The following is a 22,726-nucleotide window of genomic DNA, read 5'->3' on the forward strand; positions in this document are numbered from 1 at the left end:
CATCTAGACCAGGACAGATCCATCATAAAGTGATGATCTTCCATATTCCAGAAATTGGAGCGCTCACTGATTTCACGCATGATTGGAAATGCAATTGTACCATCAACTGCATTGTTGCTCCAACTGATTTTACTTCCAGTGCAGAAAAATGGAGGATCTTTACTCACTCGAGTTTTCCTCAGTTCCTAAACTTGGTTTCCAAATCAAAGAATCTAGAAGCTTAAAAAAAACAATGTACAAAACACCACAGCAAAAATCTAAATAATTGACCACTTACCTTGGAAGGATCTGGAGGGAGTGCAGCTTCCAGAGTGAATGGGCTGCCTACAATTGGATTCCTGTCATACATTACATCTACTGTGTATAGTCCTTCTTCTTTGGGGATGTACTTGGCAACACAAGCATCCTTACTGGTAACTGGCTCCACTACACAGGGCACAAGATTCTGTGAAGGGCTGGAGATAGTCACATCCACTTTACCTTGCCCCCCTGCTCCTTTTGTGTTTATGGTGAACTGCTGATCTTTCCCAACCTCGACTCCTAATAATGGAAACAAGATTTATTTTTAGTAATGCAAACAGACAATCATGAACACATATTAACTCATTTTAAAAGATTTTTCATCTAACGCAATTCGTTCTTCAGCCAAGAACATTCAGGAACAGGAATATTCATCTTTCAACCATGCACCCATAGAACATTCCTCTTTCAACTATGCACCCACAGGTCAGAAACTTTCCAGTCGTTCACGGACAGGATCTTCCAGTCCCGCCAACATCAAACCCCACTGCGTATTTCCTGGCAGCAGGGGGACGGAGAACTGGAAACCTGGTGGATAGTGGCAGGATCTTGCTGGCCTTATCCTTAGTTTGGACAGATCACAAGGAACACGCACAGTTCACTAAATAGTAGAAATGCCATCAATAAAAAAAGGTGGTCCAAAACAGAAAGATATAATGCAAACTTTAAAAACCAGATTAGGAAAATAATTGCATTTTACCTAGGAGTTACATATTTGTGGGAGTTGCAGTTTTATTCAAAGGCATACTAAAAAAGTCAGACAAAATAATAAATAAAGGATCTGAAACAATAGAAAACTAAGTATTGGAGAACAAAAATGAAGCAGAGAAAGCAATACAATAGCTGTTCAAGTAAAAGGCTGAAAAGAACACGGAAGACCTAAAGTTAAAAAACACACTAATTATACATAATATATTATGTTGAAATAACCAGTGTTATTATATTCCAAACAGAATATCCTATTCTGCAAGTGCAGAATCATGCACAGACTAATGTCAAGTGGTATCTCAGGCAACTCAGCAGGAATGGTACTGCACTCTATGCTTAACCCGATGCCTGTGTCTACGTATTTGCATTGTGCATTTATGTTTGCCCTATGTATTTTCTTCTGTGAGCTGTATACAGAACAGCACTTTTCACTGTACCTCTGTACACAAGACAATAAACAAATCCAGATCCAAATGGAGAGGTTAGCCTATGTAAAACCTGAAGCAAAGATTAATTCAGAGATAGAATATATATTCCAGGTCTTAATATTTTTGTATAATTAATTTTTTTTAAAAGTTTAATGCAAGATTTATACACCATCTACTGGTGCCAAAATTCTTCCATTAGGCACTAGATTAGAAGTGCAATTTTAGTGCATGTTATAAATGTGAAACTTTGAGTTCCGAAGCCGACCCTGCAACGGTAATGTTAAAATTAAAACCAACTGAACTGCAGTCAAATCCATTTCTTCAGAAGCAATTCAAATCAATTTTTAAAAAAAAGAGATACATACTGTTTTCAAGACCATTAACCATGATCTTGTTAATGTCAAGTGGGTATGCTACTTCTATGCCAAAGGGACTCTTGGGAATTGGATCTCCACCATAGGTCACAGCAATTCCCATCTTGCCCTGAAAATATACACATTAAGAGTAGCAATTTGTTTACTTTACAAAACAGGTCAGCGCAGTTGGTCCAAATAAATAGACTTCACATAAATATACAAATTAGCAGCAGGGAACAGCTACTGGGCCCTTTGAGCCTGCTCGCATTCAAGGAGATCATGGCTGATCTGATGGAGCCTCCATTTTCCTGCTGACCACCAATAACCTTTCACCCAGAATGGTAGATTAACCTCACTACTTTTGTAAACAATTCTTCACAATAACCAACATTCTTTTTTGTAGGACACGCAGATCCTTCTAAAAAATTGGAGCTCTGCAATTTCTCACCATTCAGATATAACTATTTTTCCTGCCAAAATGGATAAATTCACACTTGCCCACATTATAGCCCTTTTGCCAGATTGGTTCACTCACTTTGCAGTCTCCAGGTGTCCTCAAGAACTTACAAATCCATGTGTGTGGTCAACAAATTTAGTAACCATGCAATCTAGACTCTTCATCCAAGTCATTTATAAAACGTAGAGGCCCCAGCACTGACCCCTGTGGCACACCACCCTATTCTGCCAACTAGAAAAGACCCATTTGTAGCTACCCTCTTGTTCCCCATTAGCAAATCTTCTATCCATGCCGGTGTGACCTTACTACACCATGAGCTTTTATTTCCCGCAATACCATTTGCACCTTATAAAATGCCTCTGGAAATCTAAGCATAGTACACCCACTGGTTCCCCTCTATCCACAGCACATGCAACTCCTTCAAAGAACTCAGTAAATTGATTAAACAGGATTTCCTTTTCATCCAATCATGTTGATTCCACCCAATTGTCTTAATATTTCAGAGTGCCTCTTTTATAATAGCTTCTAATATTTCCCCCATGACATGTCTGTAGTTTCCTACTTTGTCTCGTCCCCCTTGAATAAAAGGGGTTACATTTGCTATTTTCCAATCTAATGGAACCAGAAGGCAAGACCATAAGATAGAGCGGACATCCGATCAATCAAGTCTGCTCAAACCATTCTCAAACACAGGGAATTTTGGAAAATTAAATCCAAATGCATCAACTATTTCACTAGCCACTTCTTTCAAGTCCCTAGGAGGAGGTGCATCACGACCTGGGGGGTTTGACAGCCTGCCGCCCCAACATTTTGCTCAATACCCACTTCCTTGGTGATTGCCTCCCTCCCATTTCCTGATTTACAGCAATGTCAGAAATAATGAAGTACAAAAGGTAAATACTAGCACCCACCTGCTGTAGTGGTGTGTACTTGATGGTCTGAGAGTAGTCATAATTGTCAATTATTTCAAAATCACCAACAGCATCTCCTTTTGCAGGTCCACTGAAGTGTGCATGAAGTGGGGCCTTCCCAGCACCCTTTGTAAACACTGTGAAATGGGTTGGTTTCCCAAGTTCAACACCTGTCCATTGAAAGAACAAAATGGTTCTTAAATTATGCAACAACTGCCAGACAACAGCAGAAAAATGGGAAGGGGCAGGGCAGTATGCCCCACAAGTGTATTCTGCCGTTTCTCCATCCTCCAAAAAACAGCCCCAAATAAAATTTCAAAATATTCCACTGAATAAGCAAATGAACCATCAATTCCTACTTTTTCAACAATGAGATTACTCAGTTTAAAAAAAAAAAAAGAGGGGTTGATACTTTCACACTAGCCTGAGACTGCTGATAAAACATGGGAATGAGTGAGCGTCAGCAACAAAGGTTAGCAGCACTTCACCCCAGACCAAAATCATATAAACCAGTATCTAGCCATTGGAGAATTTGGCAAAATAGCCAATTGAACGTGAGCATTAAATTGAGCCTAATTGTCAGCTTGATATTGTCACCTCAAAATCAAAATCTTTAACCCAAAATCTCAAGCTAGTACCGCAATCAAAATCACACATCCAAAATGTCAAGCTAGTACATTAATATGACAGCGTGACAGGAGGAATACAATATTGGCATACAGGTTATTTACCATGGGTAATTGTGCGCATTGATCATCATCCTTCCCAAGGATTGGGAAAGTTCTCTCCATTTTCTGGAATCATGAGCTGTATACACCACAGAATTTAATTGCTTCCTACAAAGACCTTGGAATGAATTTTGAGGCTTGCTCAAGTAGTAGGCATTACATAAAAATGCTCCACAAAAAACATACCAGGCAAACCAGAAACAGGCAGTCTTTTGGCCCAGGTTAGTTTTCTTGACAAAAGCTACATAGGTGGTTGAAGGAGGGAAATTCGGCATGGGGGGGGGGGGGGGGGGGGCTACAGAACAGCACTATTCTAAGCCATAATGGAAACCACATGGCTTCCAGAGTCTTTTCAAATTATCATGTTGCATTACTCAATGACAAAGATGTATGGAGCTGTCTCTTTTGAACAATCAAGTCATCCACTGACATAAATAGTCTTTTAACCATAATTACTCCAACTGCATTTTTGTGGTAGTCTTAAATGCTCAATATTTCTTCACACCACAGAACCACCTTTAGCCTCAAGTACTTAAGTCTGGTTGCTTAGTTACTGCAACTAGTCACAAACACTGAAATGGTGATCAATATACATTAAATGGAAAAGTTGGCCAAACATTGCTGTGGAACCAATAGCTCCACAGTGGTACTCTACTCTTCTTAGCGGTGGACATGCACTAGGAAAATTGTGGATCGGAATTATTTTCCAGGACTACAACAAGGAGGACCTTGTAACTGACGAGGAAAGAGGGCAAAAAATTACAATTTGGGGATTGATTATTATAGCTTGCATAGGCAATGATTATTTACAGGTGGAATCATTTCAATTTGATCTACTGAATTGGAGCAATGGTTCAAAGACACAAAAAAACACCAAGAATGAAAGCATAAAACACCCTCTGGCCTCATTCATAGAGTCCCAAAATATTACACCCGCTTTACTTAATGCTTTGAAATTTGATGCAACTTGTATGTTGGGTATTGCAGCATGTGCATAGTGGCACAAAAAAAAGAACCCAACTTGCATTATAACAATTTAACCAATAGCAAAACAGGCATGCAGATCTGACCTACTGTTATATGAGAGTACCTTTAAGAAATGGATGTTTAAGCAATGTACCTTTAGGAAAACAGTGATGTCAGAGAGTGGGTGGAGCGGAGCTCAGTTCAGCCATTTTGTAGTTTCAGTTGAGGAAAAGAGCTTGGGTGTGTCTGTGTTTGCAGTGAGCTGGATCTGCTGTGATCTCTGCCATGAAAGACTATCTCTGGATCATTTGGGTGATTTAAACTCATAATAGTAATGCCTTTAACCTGATGGGTTTCTGTTTAAAGGTGTTAAGTCTCTTGGATTTTGAAAGGAATAACTGAAGGATTATTTAGTGTTGTAATATTTTCGGGGTTATCTTTGAAGTAAGGGGTGTTAAGAGATCCAATGTTTATTTAAGAGGTTAAGTTGAATTCATGGAATAAACATTGTTTTGTGTTTAAAAACCCATGTGTCCATAATTGTAAGATCACACCTGGAGAACAAGTAGTGTGCTCAGAAAAGCAACAAATAGCATTGGTTGAACTCCATGATACTTTTGGGGTTCTGAAAACACCTCGCCCATAACACCTACAAATACTCATTATTCAATAAATGTTGACTCTTACCAGTTTTACTTAACCCTGGCCCATCAGCCTTAACTTTGCTGGCATCATGTGATGGGTCCACTTTAACTCTGAAAGAACCGATTGGAATTTCCTATTCAAAAAGGATAGCAGATTTAATTCAATAAAAATATTGATTAAAAAAAGATTAGCTGATTACACAACAAGCTGTAAGAACCAAGCTGTAAAATTGGGTAGCTTATAGGATACAAACCTGACCAGCAAAAAGCACTTTAATGGTGTACCGTCCAGCAGCTGGTGGTGTATATTTGACTGTGAAAGTATCGTTAGGATTTGTAATGATGTCAAATTCGATGTCCTCCTCAGATTCACTAATTACACGAGCATCACATTTTATCCCAACACTGACATCACCTGAAAACAAATTGTAGAGAGAGAAAAAAAATGTATGATTGGCCTTCCTCACTGGAAACAAATCTGCAAATCAGTTTAGCTAGTAACAAAATTTCCAGATAACCCTGCCCAAAAAAAAACAACAAATTCTTAGATTTCCTGTATACACGTTTGACCTTCGGCATTCTGAGTAGTAATGATGATGCATCTGTATCTTGGCTCATAATAGTCAACAGGCTTTGACCAGCGAGGCAGCAATCAGAGCTCAACTTGTCCTTAAATCAGACAAGAGATACACCCACGTAGAGAAACCGCTCAACAGCAGTGAGATTCAGGAGTACTGCTCAATTTTCCTCTTCAACGTTGGAAAGCTAAAACTAATTTTAATGCTTCCTACAGTTATCTGAACAAAGATCAACATGGACTGGATGAAATGAGATCACCCGAGTCTCAATGGTCACAAGTCAGAAATGTGATGGGAGCTGTGGAGCACACAGAAGCTCGACACCATCCAGGACAGAGCAGCCCCCTTCCACAAACATTCAATCCCTCCACCACCGTGGCAGCACTGCATACCATTTATAAGATGCACTGCACCATCCTACAAATACAACCTATATCACCCAGCAGGACAACCTATATCACCCAGCAGGACAAAGGCAGCAGGTGCACAGGGACATCGCCACCACCTGCAAGTTCTCCAAGCCACACACACTCATACCATCCAGACTTGCAACTATAATCACAGTTTCTGCACCAGTGCTGGTTAGTCCCGAGACTCCCTCCTTAACAGCATTGTGGGTTTACCAACAACACCCAACTGCAACAGTTGGAGTTAGCTCACCATAAATGCTGGCCTTGTCAGCCCATATCCCGTGAATGAATAAATAGAAAAAATAAATAGTCAGTCCAGTGGTATGACCACGATTAGAAAAGCAACTGTGCAGAAATGGTCAATGGAAACAAAATGAATTGCATGTATTTTCCAGGCCTTTTCCTTACCTTCCCCAGCTTCTGTGCAATCCACTGTAAAATGAGTCGGTTCATTAGCTTTCAAACCAGTTCTTTCAATGCCAGGACCAAAAACCTTCACCTTTTGTGGATGACTCCCCTGACCGATATTAATCTAAAGACACAAGTCAATTTAGAAAAATGAAACAGCCAAGCAGTCATTTTCAACATGCCTGTACTTCACATAGCTAGATAAATATACACTTGTGTGGTACTGAACTGTACAAGAGTTGCAAATGGTCCCACAGAGGCCATAATCCATTTCCTAGAAGTTTCTTGGCATAAAGAATCGGCCTCAAACTCATTTCAAATTTAAATGTGCTACTTGGGAAATTCCCAAACAGAAGCGAGTTCAGTACAACACTGGCCCCAGCTAAGAATTTTAGTTAAGAGTCAGTCGGTACAAAGAATAAAAAAGGGCATCAACATCCTGAACACATATTTTTCCCCAGAAGTTCGCCATAGCAAGTTTCAACACATCACCATCCTCATCAGGAAGGCAAAATAATCACGTTTATGGAGCTATTTGAAACAAAATTAAAGTTGTAACTACGTTTTGCAAAGTAACATCCAACATTCAGACATTAGGGCACTACATGCAAGAACAACGGAATGAGGCATGCAGTGAATGCCAACGGTCACTTACTCTGAATGGGCTGTTGGGGACATTGACTCCTCCCCAAACAACTGCAACAGTGTGTTTGATTGGCTTGGTAGGTGTGTAGGAGCAGGCTGTTATTCCATCACCTTTATTCTTCATCTGAACATTGACAGGAATGCCCTCTGAATCCTAAATGCAGATACAAAGTCATGAATGGACAAGCTTCTTACAATGAAAAAAATCTCCTTCAAAATCCAGGAGCAATTGCATCTCAAGTCTAGCTTGCTGTTAAATGCAGGATTGGTTATTTCTAATGGTTATGATTTCAATAATTCCACCTTCAAGGTGATGAGCCTTTGTTGCAGGAAAAGCTTGCCAAGTCCTCAACCACAACAAAATGTCACAAACCCTAAATACACAAATCATTGTCCAAGCTAAAAAATAAAAGAGATCCCAAGAGACAACATTCAAGACAATTAGAATATTTCGGTCCCCCAACTGCACATGCAGAATTACAATGCATTGACCACAGGAAGGTGGAATGTAGAATTGGTTCTGCTCTTACTTGCGCATAAATTTTCAGTGGCGCCTTCTCAGCATCTTTAGCATCCACTGTGAATTCAGCTGGTTTGTGAACAATGCAGCCAGTTTTCTCCAAGCCTGGACCATACGCTTTAACCTGAGAAGAGGAAACAAAATGCCATTGTTCAATAGATTACTCCATTATTTAGACTATGTAATATCAAGCAGCTGCCATTCAAAATATCAAATATAAAGACATCTTTCAGGATTACTACATTAGCTTAAACCAGAAACATCAACTCTAGGGCTGCTTTTAAGCTTGCACTGCAGTGACTTGGCATTTTATTTGTTGATCTGGCAATGTATAGCACCAATCATCTTCAATATTGTAAATTGCAACTTCGAAAACCCATAACATGCTTATTTAGCCACTGTCCACTTTTGATCATCCATAATAGCTAGATGAGCAGGTTGTAACTAGATGAGAAAAGTAGGGGATTAGATATAGGTCAAGTGCAAGTGCCCACAGAAGTAGACAAAAATGAGTATGAACATGAAATATGAAACATGAGATATGTATGAACATGAAACATGAAACATGAGATATGAAATGGTTTCCACGTGGAAAGACAGTAGAATCTTGGTGTCAACAAACCTTCCAGCAGATCTGGTAATATGTCTGTTGTATGAAAAGCACTGGAACATACTGGATTCTTGCTTTGCTAGGGAATCAACTTTTAAACTGCTTTTGCAGTGTATTTTTAAAATCCAATAAATCCATTTATACACCATATTGATTCAGTCTCTTTTGGAACTTGCAACCAAGGTAATTAGCCATAGTCTACAAGAGTCAACTCTCAGGAGAGAGACATACACATATGGCTCAAGGGGTACCTCACCACACCAAGCATGTGGAGATGCCGGCATTGGACTGGTTGGGCACAGTAAATAGTCTTACAACACCAGGTTAAAGTAAAACAGGTTTATTCGGAATCACTAGCTTTTGGAGCACAGTTCTTCCATCAGGTGAGTGAAGAGGTAGATTACACAAACACAGCTTGACAAAGCCAATGATGCAAGATGATACTTTGAATGAGTCTTTGAAGGTATTTAAGTCTTTACAGGTCCAGATGGTGCAATTGGAGAGAGGGGTAATCACAGGTTAAAGGTGGCATGAATGGTCTCAAGCCAGGACAGTTGGTGGGATTTTGCAAGCCCAAGCCCGATGGCGGGGTGTTAAATGTAGTGAGACATGAATCCAAGGTCCCAGTTGAGGCCATACTTATGCGTGCGGAGCTTGGCTATCAGTTTCTGCTTGGCAATTCTGCACTGTCGTGCGTCCTGAAGGCCGCCTTGGAGAACGCATATCCGAAGATCAGAGGCCGAATATGCTTGACGGCTTAAGTGTTACCTGACTGAAAAGGAACATTCCTGCCTGGTGATTGTAGCACGATGTCCGTTCATTCGGTGTCGCCGCATCTGGATCGTCTCACCAATATACCATGCCTCGGGACATAGTTTCCTGCAGCGAATGAGTTAGACAACATTGGCCGGGTTGCACGAGTATGTACCGTATGTTCTGGCTGGAGACAATTTACACCTCTTTAACCTGTGATTGTCCCTCCCTCCAGTCGCACCGTCTGGACCTGGAAAAACTTAATTACCTGCAAAGACTAGCATTCAAAGTATCATCTTGCATCACTGGCTTTGTCTTTATATGATGTTTGTGTAACCTACCTCTTCACTCACCTGATGGAGGAGCTGCGCTCCGAAAGCTAGTGATTCCAAATAAACTTTGACCTGGTGTCGTAATACTTCTTATTGTGCACACCAAGCATGGGACATGGCATGAACTACCTTACAAGATATGCCATGCTTACCAAATTAAAACCAAATTCATTTTTATAATTTAAGACAGATATTTTGGAGGACCTTGGTTTTCTGGGTGTTTATTGTACTGTTCATTTTCTCATATGCTTCAAGGAGGTGGTGCTAACAAATGGCCTGGAGCTCCGTTTGAGTGAGCACGCACACGTCACCTGCATAGACCAAAGCGTATAGGAGCAACCCAAAATCACTCCCAATTTCAGAGATTTGGGGCAACTTACAGTAGGCACTTCAAGTACTGGAGAAATGCCACCACCTGTGCTACAGTAAGATCCTTCAAATCTGGTGGCAAGATGGGTGTTCCAACAGCAGCACCTCTTCCAAGCCAACATGTCCAGCATCAATTCACATCACAAAAAATAGCTAGACATGGGACATATGGCCAAGGCCACACTCCTGAAGCAACTGCTATACTCAAAATTGCAGCAAAAAGGCTTCCCAAAGCATTTCCACTGTCTACTGGGATGCCCTCAGAGGAGATCAAACATTCCTATTGACTCATGAGAGCCTCTGGCCTGTGACAAACCAAAATGGAGAAGATTCATTTGGGACATTAACAAATGAGACTTTCAGGAACATGCAGAAATGAAGTGTGGTTTCAGCAGAAGCATACAAATCTCCCAACAACTCATCTATTCAATTCTCCAAGTACCACCTGCCCCACACGACTACAGATTGTATACTGGACTCAGCCATCCCAGAATCCATCAAACTGAGTGGAAACAAGTCATCCTTGATCCCATGGGACTGCTGAGGAAGACTCTTGCCTTTTCAGGGTGTAAGGAACTTGATGCAGGTTGGATGCTGGCCATAAAAGGACTATCCACGATGTCTTCATCATCGCACAAAACATGCACTGCATATTCACCAGGTTCAGTTGGCCAGTAGCGTACATTACAGGAGCCATCACTCTGATCGTCACATTCAATCTTTGCTTGAGAGGGACCCTCCACTGCAAAACCTAAGAAACACACATGTTAATCTTGCAATGTTTGTAGTTTGGAAATTCAATAGAACAAAATTGCAATTCAGATCTCAAAGAAATATTGGAAGTTTCTTGCATGTTGAGAAACAAAATATTTGGTCCACCTACAACTGGTGGAGCTTGCCATTTTAAAATCACAGGCTCCCCTTTTCATTCAACTCCAATATTCCAGTTTTTTTGTTTGTTTGTTTTTTTTAAAACTGAAGTTGCACAATACCACTGCTGAATGCCTTTTAAAGCAAATTTAACGTGAAATCTATTTGCGAAGCCTGGTTAATGACGTAGTGTACGGCAATATGATTATTCTGTAAATACAGTTCTTTAAGTTGGTTAACCCTGCGACTTCCCAGGATGGAACACCACTCCTGGTCTCAATCTCAATGGCTATTCTAGAGCCTTTGTCAAAACATTTTGTAAAACATCCAGCCTTACCTAGCACACCAACATCTGCCCCAATAGTTTCAACTACAAAGTCTGCTGACTTGCCAACAACTCCTCCATCAAGGCCTGGTCCCCAAGCTCGTATCTTTTGAGGACCAGCTTCAGGTCCAATCTGAATTTCAAAAGGACTAATGGGAGGGAAAACATTTCAGTGTTCAATCTGAAACAATTTCAAAATTCTAGTTATTTGCACTACACGACTGCAAGCCAAAGGGTTTAAGCATTGAATTTTCCTAGTGCATAACAGTCAAGAATGATTGTGCCAACATTTAAAATGTAATTCATGTAAAACACAACAGGAAATTGAAAAAATACAATGTTTCAAACAAATGGTTTTACATTTGATTAAATAATTTGTGTCCAAAAGCAGCTGCAGTTTTAACATCCTGCAGCTGGTCACATTTTGCTTCAGTTAGTGTAACTATCAGCTCTTCAAAGTCACATATAATCATTTACGGATGAATCAGGAACAGCAGCTTTTTCTTTTTGCTAACAGTACATCTGTTACTTACTAAGGGAGAAGTTCCCTTCAAAAATATCCTACAGCTTCGGTTTAGGGTCGAGGAAGGTGAATATTTCGATAATATCAGTTAGATGGAATGCATGATAGTTCAAACCATAAGGGTATGTATATAAAGAGGCTAGGTGGAGGGTGTGAAGTGAGGAAATTTGCTTGGTTTAGGAGTTTTAATTTTTTAAAAAAATAAACGTTTGGTGGGGAGGAAAGAGATCTAGGAGCAGACTCACAAGTGCCACTGGATAGAGAGCAGTATTTCAAACTAATGTGGGGATTTGTTTCTTTTTGAACTAGAAATAGAACTTAGATTTCTCATCCTTAACGTATCAGTCTCATCAACTTAGCGATAAAAGATGAAGAAACTTTCTCTACTCACCTCCTGGGAATGTTATGGCCACCCCATGTGATGGTGACAATGTGTTTCCCAGGTGTGACAGGATAGTATTCATAGGAAAAGCCATCCCCTCCATCCAAAAGATCTCTTTGCTTCCCAGGCTGCTCCATGCCTTCTGTCAAGGAGATATAGCAGATTTTGAAACTACGAAAACATTCGTTTGGAATAACAAACATTTTGTTTCATTGTTTCAATGGGGTCTCCTCTACATTAGGGAGACCAACACGTGGACTGGGTGACTGCTTTGTAGAACACCTTCACTCAGTCCACAAGCATGGCCGCAACCTTCTGATGCTTGCCATTTTAACTCGGCACCTTGCTCTCATGCCCACATGTCAGTCTTTAGCCTACGCAATGCTCCAGTGAAGCCCAGAGAAAACTGGAGGAACCACAGTTCATCTTCCAGCTGGGCTCCTTGCAGCTGTTGGGATTTGGTGTGGAGTTTGGCAACTTTAACGTCTCCATTTTACTTCAAATATCCTGTATTGCCTCCTTCAATGGAAACCATCTCCCGCTCACAGAAAGCCATCTGTCATTTGTTCTTAAAGTTGCTACTTTCTGTTACAATCTCCAACATCTCTTAACGCATTCTCCCTCCCTTTAGTCCTTTGAATCTTCATCAGAACTGATGTTAACTCGCTTTCCTAATAGATGCTGCCAGGCATGCTGAGTTTTTCTAGCATCCGCCGTTCATGTTAATTGTTTCAAGACCTTCTTACCAGATGACCATGAAAACCAAATGAAACAAAGAGTTGTTTATTGCTCTTTAGTTCATGTGCCCAGAAGTTCAAAACAACATGTATATTATTAATCTAATTTTGAAAAAGCAAGATCACATTTAACAGAAATTTGATGCTATTGCCAAATCAAGCATATTTACAGAATATCTACACAAATGCACAATGGTGGAAAACCACCTGCTACAAGTTTGGGATTTAGCAAAATATTTAATTAGGGGTATTCGTTAATGTTCCATTAATGATAGGACTTGCGTCCAACAAGATTATCAATCTTGACTGCATAGTGCCTCGGCCCTTATGGGCAAGATAGTGCACAAGGCTGCAAAATCTTGCAACAGTTGCAAAATCATAGACGTGACCATCCAAACATCAAGTGCTAATCCAAAGTTATATTGAGAAAACGGCAAGCAGCAAACCTGGATCATCAACTTAATTAATGGAAGGTTATTCAAACTCCCCCTCACATTTCGTACTTTAAAAAAATCTTGAGATAAGAGGAAAGTTAACTGCGTGACTGATTCTAGCAAAACCCAAAACGAAAAGTCTTTTGGCAAAAAACTTACTTGGTCCTTTTACCGTCACTTTCAGGTCACCACTTCCAGCCCCTTTGGTATGAACTTTAAAGTCAGCAACTTGGCGAATTCTCAGTCCTTTAGGTTGTAGGCCACGTCCTGTAGCTCGACAAGCATTGGGGTTACAAGCTGGAACAAAATCAGGAGAAAATAAATTGACACTGCTACCTAGTCTAGGAATTAATGTTTTTTGGAACAAGACGACAGAATAAAAAAAGTGAAGAATAAAAAGTAAAGCTTCCCAGTGGAGATAAGTGGCACTTATTTGTTTATTGAAACTGAATGATAATGTTAATTGTCAGCTTTAAAAGGAGGGTTATAAAAAAAAAAAATCCAAAGACCCACAGTTGCAAGTCACTGGAAATACAAAAGATGTCTACGAACCAAAATAAAGTAAAGTTTTCATAGTCCCCTTGGAGGAGAAAGAGGTGACTGGTGATTTAGGGTTACCACACCGCTGACAAAGGGAAAGGTTGAGAAGGTGGAGCTTTCAAGAATAATCACAGCCAGAATGGGAATTGAACCTGCTCTGTTGGCCTCACTCTATATCATGAGCCATCCAGCCAACTGAGATAGACATTTGATAAAGTTAGCATTCCAGAGAACACAAGACAGTGATGTTTCGATTCTTGCCAAAATGGTTTAGAATGGGTTGGGGAAGTGGAACATGGATCTGGTTGATCACCGTTGGCACTGGAAGAAGGAGGGAAACCAAGGCAAAACCGCAAATTAAAATGTTGAAAATGGTTCTTACTATGCACAATGCTTGAAATGTAACAACTGACCTTTTCTGACCACTTGGTCAGCAATTGTTTATATACACTCCAGATTAACCAACACCAAAAAAAACTGGACTACTTTTTGCAACAATAAAACTCAGTGAAAATGAAACAAACACTTCCTTTAGTTTTTTTGCTACCCTCCAATTCAAGGAATTTCAATATTGACCATGTTCAGAAATAGAACTTGGTCCCAAAAAGATATTTTGTACACAATGGTGACTGCGTCAAGTAGATACGGAGCCGAGTGAACAGCAACAAAATTTAATTTTGGATAAGCAGATCACAAACTGCTAGAAATGGATATGTTTTATATTGCTGACAAATATCAGAGGCAATCAATCTCAAAACTACAATAAAAGTGTTTTTCCATTTATTGAGGGGTGGACTTCACTGGCATGTCTATCCTACAGAGTAGGAATGGCTTGCTAGGCCATTTCAGAGCACATTTAGAAAGTCAACCACTTTGCTGCAAGTCTGGAATGGAGCAGGTAAGGATGGCAGATTTCCTCTCATGCGCCGCTGCGCGCACGCCCCCCCCCCCCCCCCCCCCCCAAGACAATAATGAACCAGATGGGTTTTTGAACAAAAATGCAATAGTTTTCTGTCACCATAATTGATGCTAGCTTTACAATTCCAAAATTGGCCTTAAATGTCTTGCTGTTCTGATGGGATTTTAATTGCCTCCTCCCCTCCCTCATTTTTCATACTTAGTGAATCTATGATATAAAAACATTTGTATGTGAATTAAAGACATCTGAACTAAAATTCTGGATCTGAACAGGTTTCAAAACCATTTATGAATGAAATAGCATGTGCACCCATCAGTTTGCCTGGTCAAGATACTCACAGGTTGGGGGAGGGGGAAGAGATGAGAGCGAAAGAAAGAGCACGAGCCAGAAGACACACGGCACCCACCTTCACCTACAGTGACAGAATATGGGCTCTTGTGTATTGATGATTCAGCAAATGCAATTTGGATTGTGTGGTGCCCTGCTTGCACAGGTCTGTAATTGCACCGATAATTATTGTTCCCCTGGTCTTCAATCGTTACTTCAGTATCGGTATTACCCAGAGGGTCCACTATCACCACTTTAATATTGCCAACTCCAGCACCTAAAAGAAAGGAGAAGCCTGTTATTTATACCACTAGAGCTAATTTTCTAGTCTTGATGCATATTTCCTTCAGCTGTTATTTCATAACCCTACAACAGTCATGCAGATTAAACTGCTGGAAGTGTATTTTAAGCTTGCAGCCTTTGGCTACAAAAATGTTCAATGCAAGAAAACTTTTAACACATGGCAAATATTGACAAAATGCTGATATTAGAAACACCAGATTCGGCATGCTGTAAAATACCTTTATCCCCAAGTGTGTAGTGCTAACCAGCTTTTGTGGAACGCGCTTCAAGTTACCTTAAATTCTGATCATAGGTAGCTAGAATACCACCTTATCAAGAATTTAGTCTTCCATACTCCTGTGATTACTTCAAATTCCCAAATTTGGGGGCAGCACTGTGGCTAGCACCTCTACCTCTTGGCACTAAGGTCCCAAGGTCGATCCCAGCTCTGGGTCACTGCATATGGAGTTTGCAAATTTGTCCCAGGTTTGCGAGAGTTTCGCCCCCACAACCCAACGGTGTGCAGGATTGGTCACGCTAAATTGCCCCTTAATCGGAAAAATGAATTGGGTATTCTTAAATTTATAATAAAGTGAAAACAAAATCCCAAATGTGAAGTACAATTTTACACCAATACAAAACAGAAGTATTTTGAAAAGCAATTCATTTTTTTTTTTTTTTTTTTAAAGTGCTTTTCTTTCCTCCCTTACCCAGACTTCAAGTATACCTGCTGTATAAATATCAAAGTAGGTTGGCTTATTGGCAATGTTTCCTGCAGATTCCAAGCCGGGTCCTCGCGCTGTCACTTTACTGGCATCACCTTGCGCCTTGTCAATGTTGACTTCAAAAGGGCTCTTGGATATGTGCTGTCCAGCAAACAAAACTGTTACCTGGAGAGAGACCGTGACAGATCAATAATACTGTAGTCCAGGTGCCATGTCAGCCATTCTAGCAACCAATTTCCAGTGGTAATACAAGGACTTGGAACTAGGAAGTATACCATTTCAGCTGTGTCCTGCACACCACTCACCCCTTAGAATTACAGTACAATACCAGCATAGATTTGAGCAAATTTACAAGATATTATGGGTGCTGTGCTGGACAGCACTGGAGTTTCAGCTCTCTGGGCCATAATCAGTGAATTCAACATTTTCACAGGGAAAAAAAAAAAAAAAAACAACAAAGGAAGTGCCCCAGCAAGAGACTGTTATTAGAATTTCAAAATGAAATTGTTAGAGCACAGATAGAAAGGTCTATTGTTAGGAATAGATAGAACAAAAGTTGTAGTGACATGAAAGTAATGTCAACGTACTCACCTTATGACATCCTGTAACCTTTGGTACATAAACCACAGAGTAAGTCTTGTTCTTGTCATGGTTATTGGTCACCTTTGCCTAGCAGGAATAGAACATTAGAACCTTTGCAATGTCGTCACTAAAAATACAACCACTGATTTGTATTTCACAGGAATGGATTTCAGACTGAGATAGGAAGAAGGCGACAACCAACACAGCACGCCGCCCCCCCCCCCCCAAAAAAGTACTTCTTTAGTATTGTGCTGAATATGCCCCCCCCCCCAAAAAAAAAAAAGTACTTTAGTATTGCGCTGAATATGCCAAAGAACAATTTTATTTTTTTCTTTAAACCATATAGTCTCAATTTAAGTAGTTTAGGACAAACTCAGCTGGACTCCTAGTTTAACTTTTGAACCCAACAGATCTTTTATTGAGAACAACCTTCGGTATTTGCATTCATAATCCGGAGGCAGATATGTCATTTCTGGTACTGCTTTCACTTAAACCCAAGCACAATAATGTTGGGTATTGCCAGGCTGTTGGTGGTGATTTGCCCATATGGAACAACCATTTCTGGTTTAAGAAACAAATTCAGTTTTCACCAATTAACTCAATAATTGGAGCCTTTGTGCAATGATTTTGCTTTCTACTGAAGTAATATTTGGAATGCAAATATAAGTCATGTTAAGAAATTACCTCCTCGCGCTGATTTTCCGGATCTTCCACAAAGACCATCACCTCGCCTTGCCCAGCACTGATCGTTTCAACAGTGAATGTAGCAGGATGCATCACAACATTACCTAAAGGCTCAATTCCTAGAAAATAATCAAATGTTTGTTTAAAAGTGTAAAATGTCCAGATGAAATATTTCAGTAATCAACTGCAAGCCAGGAACTGGCCCAGGTAACTTCGTAGAATTATTGAAAAAAATGATTTAGACTTTAAACTGGAGAAACAGGTACAGATGGCAAGATACTCCTACCTGGACCATAAGCCCTTGCTTTCTTGGGATTCAACTTGGGTTTTAAGGGGGCTCCAGGTTTAAGTTTGGCCTTGGGGAACTGTGACAAATAAGTCATTACTGATTGTTCATCAACATTTAGATGTACGATTTCCTCTGGGGCAATCACCTGGAAGAAAAAGATATTAAACAATGAATATTTTAAAATCAAAAGTAGAATTTTCAATCCATCTACAACTTTGAGGTGGTTCTAAACCACTACTGTCAATTGTAATCAAGAACATTCAGGGCTTATTCCCAACAAAAGCTATTTTCTGAAATAACCAGTACTGCCTCAGTGCTGTTCCACGATTTATTCAATCAGCCACTGAACCTCATAAAAAAAAAAAAGTTAATTTTGGACAGACTTGGAAGGAGATTCTTAGGCAAAGTGCGGAACACAACACGAGCTTTATACACAACATGCTAAGCTGCAAGTATGGCCAGGTCATGTTAAATGAAGTAGGTGGTTGTAGCTGTAGGAGGGGTTCACTCAGGTTCAAAAAGGGTTAAGTTGCAAAGAGTCTGCTTCACTCAGATAATTAACAAGTAAGGGAATGGATCAATGGTGAGGGTACAGGGTAGGGATCAATAGTGAGGGTACAGTGCGAGACTGGGGCCAGAGAGGTTTACAGATTTGGCTATCCACACCTTTATTTCTATTGCCTCAGTGCTAAAGAGGGTCTTCTGTCATCAAAGCAGCCAAATGTCATGCAGAACTATAGCTGGAGAGCAATCCCCCCAAAGTTTCTCTTTTGCAATAATTGAAGTGCTGTGCATCAATTACTGTGGTTTTAGTAATTCAGGCTTTGGCGAGTCTCTTTCCTCTCTTCTTTCTCTCTTCCCCCCCCCCCATTTCTTGGAAGCAGCATTTCCATAAAGCCATCATGCTCAAGGTGGTTAGTTAAAATACCAAGGTGGTTAGTTTTCCCTCTTCCTCCCCCCTCCCACCCCATCAAGGCAAGAAAAGAGAGAGAGAGATTTATATGGCTAAGCAACTGAAGCAAAACCATCACAGCAACAGACCGTATTAATCAAAATATTTCACCTGTGACACAATATTGGGAAACAGTTTTTAAAATGGATTTCAGAAAATGTTAGTGGATTGTGGCTGAAAGACTTCGCACTTCTTGGATCAATGCCTGAAGTAAATCAGTGCCCACATTAGAGTTTCGCCAAATGAAACCTGAAAGTGGTTAGTCCACATTCAGGATACCTGTATAAATAGTTAATATATAAGCAGTGTCTTACAATGAAGCAACCGGAACGGTTTACAATGCAAACCAAGTTCCAAACTCATCAAGAATCAAAAACAGCGGTCTCTGGTTCAGCTAGAGCAGGAACAAAGTTTCAATCATAAATTGTATGAATTGCCTCAAACAAAACACTGCAAATGTCTAATATGGGGCAAATAAGTTTTGAGATGCTGAGTTTGCAAATTTAAGCGAAGTATCCCACCTTATTTTAATGTTAAACAACATTGTGGAAAAGAGATACAAAAAGGCCCATGCATGCCTGCATTCACCCACGTTCTGGAAGAAATATTCCCTGCCACTCCACCCCTCCCAACCTCTGCTTTAGCTATTAGGAAACTAACCCACAAATCATTGCATTGTTGTATATACACATAGGACTCAAGATTCACCTGTGGAACGCCAAGCCAGTCATCCGCTTGTTGCATTGCTTCACGTGCATTATCCACTGGTTTGGCCGCATCCCAAATCTCCCAGTCGGGACACAAACCTGAACAGAGAAGGCTTGAATTGTAAAACGTAACCGGTGAGCAGCGATATTCTCTTTCCCTCCCCTGCATTCCAGCCATTATGAATGGCCAGACTTACCTCGGCGATCAGGGGGACAGAATAGAACCCTCAGATTTCACAAATGCATCGATTGGCAATAGGTTGCACATGCACATTCTTTGGACCACAAGAAGAAAACAGTTTTTATAAAATAGGTTGTATGCTTCAGAATCAGGGCACCATAATCAAAGACTTCCAGGCAGGGTTAGGGAGAGATCCCAGTTACAAGAAAGAAATCCAAGCAGAAATGAGGTTATAGTTAAGGTTTTAGTAAAGGGGGCTTCAAGAAAATCACTGAAGATCTAAGGCAGCAGCAGAACATTGATGACTCCATGCTGCCAGCCGTTGGGAGTGAAGGTATCCCTTTGCAACAGTAGTACTCTGCTCAGCACGACCATGGTTTATTGACATTTGGATAGATTGAAAAATCTGCGGAATCAGTGTGGGGTCACATGTGCCATTTATGTGCTAAGTTTGCCTGTTAATTCAGAACATTCAGGGCTAACTATGGAGGTACAAGGTGGATATAGTAAATTGTTTTATCTTTGACTTTCTATAGCAAAGTTTATTTTTGTTTGTTCTAAACCGATGGGTTTATCATTCGGGTGTTCTGAATCTCAAATTTTGCCCCACTTTAAAAACATTGGTCGCTAAACCAGATCTTAGCAAAAAAACATGGGACCTTTGGCCTGGGATCATAAATTTTTAAAAAAGTATATAGAAGATAGCATCAGTGAACATCAATATAAAATTTGGCAACTACCCTATTGAGGGGGAGAATACATTTCGAACATAACCCTGCAAATGAACAGTATTGATATGGATGGCAGATCAAGAATCTTGATAGCACATCCCATGGACTAACCACTTCCCTTACGGGCCCACTCATGCACTCAGGATTCATACATCAGGTAACAGATTAATCCAGGACCCCAGCGTGAGGGACCATGCAATTTTTCAGCATCAGCTTAAAAGAATTGTTGAATGCACTGAAACAGAGCCATCAGTTCATTTTGGTGAATGGCAAGGAGAGAGAAAAAAAAAAAAAGTGTTAAAAATCAAGTTCATTATTCCAGTCTACACAGACAGTTTGTGCTCAATAGGATTCTTACCTGGAGCACAGCTATCAACCAGAGCACCCAAGGCTTTTCCATCTTTCCAGTCATTGCTGAAGTTGGTGATTGGCAAATCAGGCAACTTATTCTGAATCCACCCCAACAGCCTCTGTTTGGGGGTTTGGCTTTTAGTGTCATCGGCTCCTTCGTCATCCCAAACTGGCATGGAAATAGAGTAGTGTAGAATCAAAGTCCATATGAGTCCGAGAATGAGTTTGAGATTCCCATCCACAATAGCTTTGCTGTCTGAAAAATAAAACATGGAAAAAAAATCTGTCACAATACTGCAATGAGATTACGGTGAAAAACCCCTAGCCGCCACATTACACCTGCTTGGGTACACTGAGAATTCAGAATATACAATTCACCCAACAGCACATCTTTCGGGACTTGTGGGAAGAAACCGGAACACTTGGAGAAGAACTGTTATAACCTGCGTCTCCCCGCACCCCTGCGGTACCTTGGGCGAGGCGACGTCCGGATCGACACCAGTGGCTGTCGGACGATCCTCCCCGAAGGGAGCCTTCTCCAGAACCAATGGATGAGAAGCCATGTCCATGTCGGACGCCGACCCCATCACGGATGCCGGTCCTGGGGGCACAGTCATTTCGACAGAAACTGGGGCCTACCTTTCATTTTGATGAACCTGCGGCGACTAGTCCCGGAGGACGTGGAGATGGAGGACGACTGCCTGCAGCTGCATTGTGTGGCCCTCAAAGGCGACAGTATGGGTCAATAGTCACCCGCTTGAGATGGAGTTGGACACTGGCGCAGCGGTCTCAGTGATCACCCAGAGGACATTCGACTGCATCAAGCAGGGCATACAGACTTGCATTAACCGACAGAGGCCAGGTTGGCCACCAACACGGGGAACCATTGGACATGCAGGAACTACGATGATCCCTGTTGTTTATGGACGCCAGGAGGAGAGTTTTCCCCACTTATCGTGGTGCGCGGCCACGGGCCCAGCCTGTTGGGTCGGGACTGGTTGCACCATTTGCGGTTGCAGTGGTAGCACATCCTCCAAACAGTTTCTAGAGGGTTGACCGAGGTGCTAGGATGATACCCAGATGTATTCCAGCCCGGTTTGGGGAAAATAAAGGGGCCGTAGCCAGTATCCAAGTCGACCAGGATCCAGGCTGCGCTATTTCCGGGTGCACCCAGTGCCTTACACCTTGCTCGAGAAGGTAGAAGGGGTGCTCACTTGTTTGGAGACCCGTCTGTTTTGCTGACTGGGCAGCACCAATTGTATCTGTAATGAAGTCAGATGCCACAGTTTGCTTATGTGGAGACTATAAACTTGCCGGCTCGACCAATATACACTGCCTTGTATAGAAGATCTCTACGCGAAGCTTGCAGGCGGACTCTCGTTCATGAAATTAGATAAGAGTCATGCCAATTGGAGCTGGACCCTGCCTCCCGGCCATATGCAACTATTAATACACAACGGGGCCTTGATGAATATACACTGTTGCCCTTTGGGGTATCCTCTGCCACCGCTATTTTTCAACAAGTCACGGAGGGCATCGAGAGGTTTACCGCGTGTCGCTGTCTACTTAGACTATGTTTTGATTACAGGGACGGCGGAGCAAGAACATTGAGGTTGTCCTTAGATGCTTTTCAGAAGCTGGAGTTTGTCACAAAGTGCGTCTTTCAAGCGAAGGAAGTAATCTACCTAGGTTATCGGATGGACCACAAAGGTTTGCACCTCGTCGCAGAGAAGGTGCGTGCAATTAGACAGCTCCGCCCGACACTTCGCATCTTCGTTCTTTTCTCGGCCTTGTAAACTATTACGGGAAGTTCCTCCCCAATCTGGCAACTACATTGGCCCCGTTGCACCTTCTGCTCAAGAAGAATCACACCTGGGTTTGGTGGGGGGGGGGGGGGGGGGGGGGGGGGGGGGGGGGGGGGGGGTCAGCTGCAAGAAACCGCTTTCCGGCGGGTAAAACAACAACTGTCATCTGGGTTACTAACCCACTATGATCCTGGAAAGCCTTTGCTCAAGTGTGATGCATCCCCATATGGTATTGGAGCCGTCCTGTCACACAAGAT

The 22,726-nt window shown here is 41.3% G+C and overlaps 1 protein-coding gene across 5 annotated transcripts in view; it reads right to left on the reverse strand.

Moving 5' to 3' along the window:
- flnba (filamin B a) overlaps positions 1-22,726 on the reverse strand; it is a 218,688-nt gene that overhangs the window by 67,083 nt on the left and 128,879 nt on the right. For all 5 annotated transcript variants that reach the window (XM_072472407.1, XM_072472408.1, XM_072472406.1 and 2 more), the window contains 19 exons: positions 20,672-20,920; positions 19,403-19,500; positions 17,740-17,887; positions 17,454-17,572; positions 16,779-16,856; positions 16,190-16,352; positions 15,260-15,457; positions 13,554-13,691; positions 12,233-12,365; positions 11,331-11,467; positions 10,681-10,874; positions 8,070-8,183; positions 7,550-7,693; positions 6,895-7,018; positions 5,753-5,913; positions 5,542-5,632; positions 3,161-3,330; positions 1,802-1,919; positions 278-540 (listed from right to left, as the gene is read on the reverse strand). In XM_072472407.1, coding sequence (XP_072328508.1) covers positions 278-540; positions 1,802-1,919; positions 3,161-3,330; positions 5,542-5,632; positions 5,753-5,913; positions 6,895-7,018; positions 7,550-7,693; positions 8,070-8,183; positions 10,681-10,874; positions 11,331-11,467; positions 12,233-12,365; positions 13,554-13,691; positions 15,260-15,457; positions 16,190-16,352; positions 16,779-16,856; positions 17,454-17,572; positions 17,740-17,887; positions 19,403-19,500; positions 20,672-20,920 — 2,840 coding nt within the window. The remainder of the gene's footprint in view (positions 1-277; positions 541-1,801; positions 1,920-3,160; positions 3,331-5,541; positions 5,633-5,752; positions 5,914-6,894; positions 7,019-7,549; positions 7,694-8,069; positions 8,184-10,680; positions 10,875-11,330; positions 11,468-12,232; positions 12,366-13,553; positions 13,692-15,259; positions 15,458-16,189; positions 16,353-16,778; positions 16,857-17,453; positions 17,573-17,739; positions 17,888-19,402; positions 19,501-20,671; positions 20,921-22,726) is intronic.

This window comes from Scyliorhinus torazame, chromosome 13, assembly GCF_047496885.1.
Source record: "Scyliorhinus torazame isolate Kashiwa2021f chromosome 13, sScyTor2.1, whole genome shotgun sequence".
Taxonomy (NCBI): domain Eukaryota; kingdom Metazoa; phylum Chordata; class Chondrichthyes; order Carcharhiniformes; family Scyliorhinidae; genus Scyliorhinus; species Scyliorhinus torazame.